This window comes from Centruroides sculpturatus, unplaced genomic scaffold (assembly GCF_000671375.1).
Source record: "Centruroides sculpturatus isolate CEXI.00-Female unplaced genomic scaffold, Cexi_2.0 scaffold1368, whole genome shotgun sequence".
In the NCBI taxonomy this organism is placed as follows: Eukaryota; Metazoa; Arthropoda; class Arachnida; order Scorpiones; family Buthidae; genus Centruroides; species Centruroides sculpturatus.
Window position 1 is genome coordinate 202,644 of NW_019386509.1, and position 10,053 is coordinate 212,696.

Sequence of the window (10,053 nt, forward strand, 5' to 3'; positions counted from 1 at the left end):
GAAAAAAACGTTCATTATTGCTGCAACATTTCAATAAAGTGCATACGAATTTTTCTTGAAAAAAGTTGTAATTGTAAAGGTTTTTATGAACATTTGTAAAGTGTGCAACGTATTAATGTGAATATGTAGTTGAAGTGTTTTTTAAATGGCTGTATTTTTATTCTTTTACAACGTTACCAATTATACACCGAGGTTTTTAGAAAACAGAATCTGAGTTTGTACTGAAGAGGGACTTAAATTACAATTGAGTCCGAAATGCATATGACAAATCAATAAAGGAAGTTCATAACCTGAATGCTGTATATGATAGTCTACCGAACTGAAAATCGGATTAAAGAGACAAATTCACAACAATCTTAATCTTGCTATCGTTACTTTTGCTCGAGCAACACTAGGCCTACCTGCTAGTTGTCAAATAATTTAATTTAAAATTTTATTTTTGGAATTTTTTGAAAGCTATTTATAAATTAAAAATATATGTACACATCTATTACTTATTATAAAATAAGCATTACATTGACAACATTTATTAATAATACTATTGAATTTCATCTTAATTTTATTACCAATCATGCTTTAAAAAAATAATTATAAATTTGTTATATTATATTCTTTATTATACTTTAAATTTTTTTTGATGTTATTGCATCACTTTTAGCACCTATTTAGTTAGTTTCAATCACAACAGCAAATGATATGGATGATTGTTTCTTTTAAACTATTTGATGAAAACGTTACATAAAATTGGAGTTGTATAATCATCCGAAACTATTATTATATTTTTGACTGGAAATCACTGGATTTATGCAATTTTAGTTTAATTAATCTCATATAAAACTGACTGCTCGTACAAGTTTTCTTAAAACATGCGCCTCAAAAAACCCCAAAATGGCGGCTCAAGAAGTAGGTCACGTGTGTCCTGACCTTCTTATATAGACCTTGGGTCAGTGTAAGTGCAGGGTATCAGTTAGCTTCCAATCGTATCAATATGTACTCAATAGGAGAAAAGTCTGGTGATCTGGCAAGCTACAGGATATTATCTCAAAGAGGGGATTGCAATCATGTGTATTGTCTTCCTGAATAATGCATTGTTTATGTTTGCAAAAGATAAATCTAGTTTTTATTCTATGATATTGTTGATGCAGCATTAATTTAAAAAGAAGCAACTCTTGTGAGTGAGCTAAGATAAATAATTTCATTTTTCTAAGAATAAAAGACAAAACCAACCTTTTACAGCAAGATGGCAAATTGCACAATGCAAGCTATAATTTTTACATTGTAAACATTGCACTCCTCGAACATCTTTATGGCAATCTTGACATTCAGTCAAAAATTCTACAGAATTACATAAAAATTTGAAAATATTTTCCAGATAAAACTGTATTCAAAATAATCATAAATTTCATACCTATGCCTTTGTGCTTCTCTGGTGCGGTCAACACATACTTCAAGACTTGAGCACGCTGCTGTAATAAATTCCATCTATAAAGTATTTCTGCATAGACTTTTTTAAATTCGTCGTATTTTGACGACGTTTTAGGATCTAACAATCTAAAAATAAAAATAAAAATATTACAATCTTTCAAATGTCTTGTTATTGAAATGTATATCACATACTGTATATTTGCTTCGTGGTTTTCTTTTTCCACTTCTTTAGGGTCGGGTAGAGAATCCATAAAACGATATTCTTCTAACGAATCCGACCAACTATTAGATCTATTCCTCTTTAATGCACTCACTAAAAATTTATAGTATTTCAAGTTTTTAAATGTTAAAAATATAATATTCTACTACAAATTTTCATTTTTACCTAAATTCCAACCATCCCATTGAGTATCTGCGGGAACAACTGTATGATAAGGTGAACCACCGGGCTGAATAAAAGATATGATTTTTAATGGGAGAAAAAGGAGTATTTAAATGATTAATCTGCAAACAAGGCTAAAAATTCCAGTGATGAATATGATGTCAGTAGCAAGCACAGAAAGTTATTAACATCAAAACATAACAGGTTTCTGGGAAATGGGGATGAGGGATTCCATCAAATGTTGTATTCTCAAACAAGATATTAAATTTGATTAAAAATACATCCTTTTTTTTCTCAAAGCATTCATAAAATATAAAATTTTGCCATTCTCTTTAAATTATTAACATACCATTTTAAATGTATTAAAATGTTTAGAATATAACATTTAATATTAGTATCAATGTGGCAAGACACCCAATTGTTTTAAGGGAATAAAATCCTCATGCGGGTCACACAACTACATGCTAAAATCAGATGGTCATCTATACCATTATTAAGCGATATATCATGCTTTTAATTTTAAAAAAAATACACCATTATTTATCATACACAAGAAAACATTCAATAATTTAATGACATAAGTAATGCTCTTTGTTACATTTGAAGTTTATTTTTAAATTATTAATAAAGACTATTCATAAACATAAAAAAAAAAAGATATTTATATAATTTATTAAATAATGTCATATAACTCAAACTACCNAAATTATATAAAATACAAGGTGAGCTATAATTATGTTCTCTATTTTACTTTAAAGCAGTTGCATTGAAATTCTTATATATTACAAATCCCAGTGAAGGATTTTGAGTCTCTCTCTCTCTCTTTTTTTTAATGTGGTCATTTGCACAGTCATTGCACCTGCTAATGCTGTACTTTGTTTCCTTAAAGAATTTTAATAATATTTCTGGTATCACAAAGCCATACAATTCTGTCCATAAACTCCCAAACAGAGAATAGCTTTGTTGCATGAACACAGTATTTCACAAAATTCCAGGAAAAAAATCTAGAGGATAATGTCAGGCAATATTGAAGGCCACAAGATATCACTACCACACCCAATCTAGTGTTAAGAGAAGTCGTTCTGGATGAGTTGCATAAACCTCTCATAACAAATGAAGTAGAGTTCATCCAACTGAAGAAAGGCTTCATAGCTGAGGAAGAAGCACATCAAAAACATTCTAAAGAACACTACGATGTCAGAATTTTACACATTTATTTTTCACATTTAAATTTAAAATCATGTTAATTTATGAATAGAGAAATATAAATTCTCTACTACTAAATTACTAAAAAATATACTATTAAACAAAGTAAACACCACAAAAACCTTTTAGCAGCAAGGAAATAAATTTAAAAAAAACAAGTAAGGTTAACATTATCGGTCATTTTAAATTCTGAACTCGAGCAACCAAAATCTGAATACGTAGACAAAATAAAACGTATTTAAAGTTTTTTTTAATGTTCTTCACTTTATTATTTTCTATGTTCTATTCTGTCTGTATTCAAATTTCAAGTAAGGTCATTGGAAATGACAGATGTATGCACATTAATTAAATGATTTATTTCCTCGTGCTAAAGGATTTTCTTGATGTTTATTTTGTTGTATTACATGGCAGTTTAGTATTATTCAATGTACTATTAAACATGCCAGAAATTACATTGATAAAGTGAATCATCTTTGGGCATTACAATGTATAACACTCGACGACAATTCATTTTATCAGTATATCATAATAATGGAAAAATTACCATTTAAAGTATTCATTAATATTTTCAAGACAAATAGAAAAGATACTTAACAGAATGCTTTTATACCTGTTAAAGATATAAATTTAGCTCATATATAATTATTTTATAACTTATAGTTCTAACAATTTATAAGTAATTTTTACCATAATAAACATTATTAAACAAAATTTAAATTTTATTTTAGTAATGATATGCTTTTTATAATAGAAAAAAGTGACATAACTGTAATTGTTTAGACTTATCAAGTTGGTATTTATTGTAAATAATGTATATATTAATTATAATTACAAAGTTTTCACAAAGCTAATTATAAATTTATTTTAAAACTATTTTGTTTTGTTTATATCATTGTTTACTATATAAAGATTATTATATATCCTGTAAAAAATATTGTATATCTCATTTCATAAGTCAATTTATGTAAGTTTTGATAATTTTGTAAATAACCTATGACAAATTATCAATATTAATAATGTTAAACTAATAAATAATTACACGAATTTTGTGTTAGAGGTAAAATATCTTCTATCTGTTCAGAAATGTAATGAATAAATGTTAAGCAATTTATATACACTTACACAATCTGAAAAAAGGATTAAGATACACAAGATTTTAATGCACAGATTTTGCAAATCAGGCAATTACTATATTCTGAAACTCTCTCTCTCTTGATCTGCAAAAATTTACATACTTTATATTACTGCAAAATTATTTTTTACTGTGCTGATCAAAGACAATTATTCTTTGAGAATTTGCAAACATAAAGGATAGTCATCAATCACGGTTTACATAGATTAGCATAGGCTTGTATCTATCTACTTTTAAAAATTTTTGAAAAAATGAAATTACTACTATTTCAATTAAAAGTTTATCATAATCCATTGTTTAATATCGAGAATGCAATGATAACTTTACATTTTATCTATTTGCATTATTCACTTCATCTTTAACTCGTCATTATTAAGTCGACGACACTTGAAAAAATATTTTTATGAAAGAAAATTCAATTAAATTATTTTGTTAAAAATTAATATCGAAAGAATACAAATTTTTATTTACAAAGATATTTTTAATTTAAAATTGAAGTACTGATAGAATGCATTCTGAAAATGAATAATTAACATGTGTTAATTTAATCCAGAATTAAATTACATAAATATTCAAATCTTTTCTCTTGAAATTATTCAATTATATTTGTACAATGGTTATTTATTTTCCATTTTAAAAACCAAATGTCATTCTGTAAAATTTAGAGTGCTGTTTCATTACCAGTTTTTTAGTTATTTAACTTCAAAGAGACTTGGTTTAACCATTTTTTACACGTCATTTCTGTAGATACACAGGAATTTTAAAAATATTTAATATATAAATTAAAAATTTCTAAAAAACAATTCAAATAGCAACAATTTATTAATCATAATAATAATATAAATTATATAAAATACAAGGTGAGCTATAATTATGTTCTCTATTTTACTTTAAAGCAGTTGCATTGAAATTCTTATATATTACAAATCCCAGTGAAGGATTTTGAGTCTCTCTCTCTCTTTTTTTTAATGTGGTCATTTGCACAGTCATTGCACCTGCTAATGCTGTACTTTGTTTCCTTAAAGAATTTTAATAATATTTCTGGTATCACAAAGCCATACAATTCTGTCCATAAACTCCCAAACAGAGAATAGCTTTGTTGCATGAACACAGTATTTCACAAAATTCCAGGAAAAAAATCTAGAGGATAATGTCAGGCAATATTGAAGGCCACAAGATATCACTACCACACCCAATCTAGTGTTAAGAGAAGTCGTTCTGGATGAGTTGCATAAACCTCTCATATCAAATGAAGTAGAGTTCATCCAACTGAAGAAAGGCTTCATAGCTGAGGAAGAAGCACATCAAAAACATTCTAAAGAACACTGCAAGATGCAATACTTGAAATCCTTCACCAAAATATTTTGTAATATGTAATTTAATTCATGTGAATTTCAACACAATTTCAGTAAAATAAAACAGAAGGCCTAATTGTGGCCCATCGTGCATATCAAGCTTTGTAAACAATCATTATATTGAAATTTTAAAAAAACTCATATATATATATATATATATATACTTAAATGTTAATACAAAAAGCATTTTGTGACCATTTTAATATTCACTCAGTTTGTTTATCAAATTAATGAATTTTTTAATATGGAATTATTATAAAATATAGTGTAATAAATTATAAAATACATTATAATAAAAATTTTAAAAAATCTTATTTAAAAGAAATATATATAATTGGTAATTTCATGCATGATTTTGTCTAAAAATTATAATTATGATAAATAAAAAGAGCATGCATTTATATTTAATAATTTATCGTTTATTGAAATCATAATAATAATAAGCTTTTTTTGTTTTTTGTTTGAAACAAATATTGTTAAAGAGTCAGGCAAATCTGTATGTTAAGGGAATACACATTAGAAATGACAGAGATCTTACTGACATACCTTCAGCCACCATTTCCCAGAATGTTGCTATAAATGTAATAAATATTTCATTATAATTATATCTTCCATTGGATTAAAATATGGATAATTCTTGCCACTAAAACAAATCAACTGGAAGAAAATCTTTAAAAACTGTTTATATGAATTTTATTTTTCTTTTAAATAATAACAAAAAATTAATAAAATATTAATTTTGTAAAGAAGTATTAGTAATTATCATTTATCTATCTTTATGGAAAGTTTGAGATAAACTTCAGTTGCTGTGTTTGAAGGAAATGACTTAAAAATATCAGAAAAAATTAATAAAAATAAAATTCTTCAATAAAACCTATTATAAAAATAACGATCTAAACGAATCCTCGATATTAACTTTTAATTAAATAATATGGTTCTCGTGCATTTAAATTTGAAACAATACAGCTAAGATTTTGCTTCTCTGTTTCAATCCGATATCGAAAACTGGGTTCCCACTTGCAGAAAATTATGAAAGAGAGAAAAAAGAAATTTTCATTTTCTGTAATAAGAAATGTCTCAAAAAATAGAGTTGAGAAATTAATGAACAAACCACCATAAAATTCCAACAAAGCTTGATTTAATAGAATATATGTTTTAAACCATAATTTAATAGTTGTCATCAGGTATTGAGTTGAGAAACATTAAATATTTCTACTTTCAAATGCAGAAAGCCGATAGCCAATGAAAAATGAGTTCAGTGAAATGTCATTCGTAGAAATCATAGCATGCCGTCTTCATTCTATTAATAAAATTTCATTAAATAATTCTTCTAAAACTAAATACAATCTTAAAATTTGAATAACGTCAAATTATTTTTCAGAATAATCGTAATGATTATGATTATTTTCAATATATTTACTCAAAGTAGAATTTCCTGTCATGAAAACATAATTCACTTATTAGAAATCTGCTGTAAGTATTCTAATGGTCTATGGTCTACTCTAAAAATTTTTAACATAGTTTTATTGTTTTCTTAAGTATAGAAAGCAAGAAGAATTAGATACTGTATATGAAATAATTAGTGAAATCTCTTTTGTCAACACTGGAGTCCATCTTGGAATGATTATACAATTATACACCATCTTACATGTTAGAAAGGCACTTTGCTGATTTACATATGATGTAAGTTTTATGTTATTCACATTTCATAGTGTTGATTCTACACAGGTTTCATGTTTGTTGCTTTAATTTTAGACACTAGTATATATAAATATAAACTTCATATATGTTTGTTCATTTTTTAATTCTCTCTCATTACTCCAAAATAATTTATTTCCAGTATTTAAAAGCCATTTCATTCATCTTAACTAAAATTATATATCAAAAATGTAAATCAAATTATTATATTTTTAAAAATTAATAATAAAAATTATCATTATTATTTAATAGTAGTAACAACTTACACTCCCACTTCCAGTATCTGTAACTGTTCTCTTATTGTAAGGATTATCGTCATTTCGTTTTCCAAACATGCAACATAACATTGCTGCAGTCTGTACATCATAATGTCTGATGTAATGTTCAATTCTGTATAGATAAACACATCAAAATATATAATAAATGAATAAATTTAAGTGTATTTATCCATAATTTTGTTAAATAGCTACCATACGTATGCATAAAGTAACTTTTGTAAAATGAATTTTTTAATTAATATTTTGATAGTTTATAGATTGGTGATATTCATCTGGGATGCTGCGGCATACTAGGATGCCACAACAACACAACACTTCGGGAGTGTTATAATATAATGCTGAGCAAAACCAGAACACTTCTTATGTAAATCACTAAAAGTATGAAAAGTGAAATAATTCTACATTGATAAAGAAGTACGGGTACCACAAGAAAAAATTTTTAAAAAATATCAAAACCAAAATCTAAAACCAAACACAAAATGACTTATCAAATGTCAATAAATCAATAAATGATACGAGTACAATTGTCGTCCTTTGTGGAAAAGTGCCCAAGAATCCATAAACTTATTTCAAACAAGCAGCAACAAACTTTGCACTAATTTGTTATAATTAAACAAGTGATTTGATATTAATAGAGTAAAATAAAGTAAAATGGAACTTTTATGGTCACTAGCAAGTAAACCCAGCAATGCCTGGACAAAAAATAAAAACAGACATTAAGATTATTAGATTATTTAATACTTCTAATCCTTCTATTATATTATATTAATAGTATTTGCTTTATATAACTAGAAAGGTTATCTTACGTAAGGATTTATAATACCAAGTGACCAACCTAACAGATTTTAAAAATTCTTTAAATTGTGTACAGTAGAGGGATAAAGAATTTTTAAAATGTGTACGATTGGTCACTTGGTATGGTAAACCCTTACATAAGATAACCTTTGTGGTTATATAAATCAAATACTATAATAAAATAAACATTAAAACAAAAACCATATAAAGAGTTTGGTTACTTTAGCCTACCATTGTCACGTTTATTGCAATACTCGGATGATACGAAATGGCAGTTTCATTGGTCAAGTAGACTCCAATTTAAGATATCATATTTTTTTCTAATGTTAGCACTAACAAACTGGTCCATTAACAGCCAAATATCAAATGGTAATCTGCCAACAAATTATATTTAGTTTATTATTTTCTTAAATTTTTGCCAATAGGTGGCACATGCAAAGCCAACAAATTGAATGTAGATAGAAATTAATTGATAAATAGAAATCCAATTTTGGGGCGGGATGTATGACACTATCTAAATTAGAAGTATGTGAACATAACTGCCGAGTTTCATAACAATTTGTTGATCGGCCTAGGCATGTATAGCAAACCAAAAAAAAAAAAAAAAAAAAACATACATCCTCATTTATATGTAGATTATTCTGTAGATGTTTATATTGTTTAAAAAAAATCTGTGACAGAATTCTGCAAGATTCAAAATTGAGAGTTTAGTGGTCTGTGAAATCAGAAAGGTTGGCAACTGCTGATTTAGAAAATATTGTCTCAAACATTGTTTTTTCCCTATTTGTTTTATTTTATTGGGCTGCAATTTTCAAATTGCAGACCTATAGATTTTTAGCTTTCTGTCTGTATGTCCATTCATCCATTATTCCTTAAACTCAAGAATGAGGTTAGATAATAAAGAATGAGACCAAATATAGAAAGTTTAGGAGCTGGAGGCTCAATTAACTATATAAAAATTTCCCGTTTGAACTGGAAGTTATGCGATTTTTTAAATTATGATAAAAAATTGCATTCAGACATTATGATGATGTAATAAGTAAGTAAGTTCTTATTTCTGTTAAAAATTAAGTGTACTATATGTATTTAAAAGCAAATAAAATCGCTTATTTTACACACTTCCCATTAATCAAATTCAGCAAATGAGATTTCAAATTAAACTTTATAGCTTCTAAATGTGCAGAAAACTATAAAAGTTTGAACATAATTCAAGTTGATCAGATTATTAATGGTATTAGTACTTTTCAGTTGATCATGTGACCAGTAGTATTGTTACACAACACAGTCTATTATTAAAATTTTTTGCATTACGTAATAGTCTGTATCTTAAAATAATCATCTTAACAGATATAAAGCTTCAAATACAATCTTAATGTTTATATTTATAAAAACTTTTAAATTACGCAAGCGGCTATGCTTCGCTTTGATGACATTAATCGTAAGCAATACGTTAAAAATATACAAAAAAAACATTTTAAAGTAGTGATTTTTTCAGGTAAATGTACTACAAAGTAAAAAATAAATTTTCTTCAGCTTTCACAGTAATTTTGGTTGCATAATACCAAAAATACTGTGAAAGCTAAAGAAAATTTATTTTTTTTACTTTTTAGTATATTATCTGAAAATAAATCATTACTTTAAAATGTTTTTTTTTATATATTTTTTATTTTCTACTTTTTAGTTGTACTATATGTATGTAACCCTGAACTATTAGTTTAACATTTAATTTTACGCATATTGTTCTCTGTACGATTGGTTTCAATTACAAAAAAAACATTAAGT

The 10,053-nt window shown here is 26.2% G+C and overlaps 1 protein-coding gene across 2 annotated transcripts in view; it reads right to left on the reverse strand.

Annotated features, from left to right (window-relative positions):
• Positions 1-8,163, reverse strand: part of LOC111615178 (GATOR complex protein WDR59-like) — a 16,730-nt gene extending 8,567 nt beyond the window's left edge. The window contains exons 1-6 of one of the 2 annotated variants that reach the window (XM_023356581.1): positions 7,465-8,163; positions 6,047-6,073; positions 1,811-1,874; positions 1,618-1,738; positions 1,409-1,551; positions 1,228-1,335 (exon numbers count right to left, since the gene is read on the reverse strand). In XM_023356581.1, coding sequence (XP_023212349.1) covers positions 1,228-1,335; positions 1,409-1,551; positions 1,618-1,738; positions 1,811-1,874; positions 6,047-6,073; positions 7,465-7,545 — 544 coding nt within the window. In that variant the 5' untranslated portion in view covers positions 7,546-8,163. The remainder of the gene's footprint in view (positions 1-1,227; positions 1,336-1,408; positions 1,552-1,617; positions 1,739-1,810; positions 1,875-6,046; positions 6,074-7,464) is intronic. The other variant, XM_023356582.1, reaches the window with a different exon arrangement.
• Between the last annotated feature and the right edge of the window lie 1,890 nt (positions 8,164-10,053).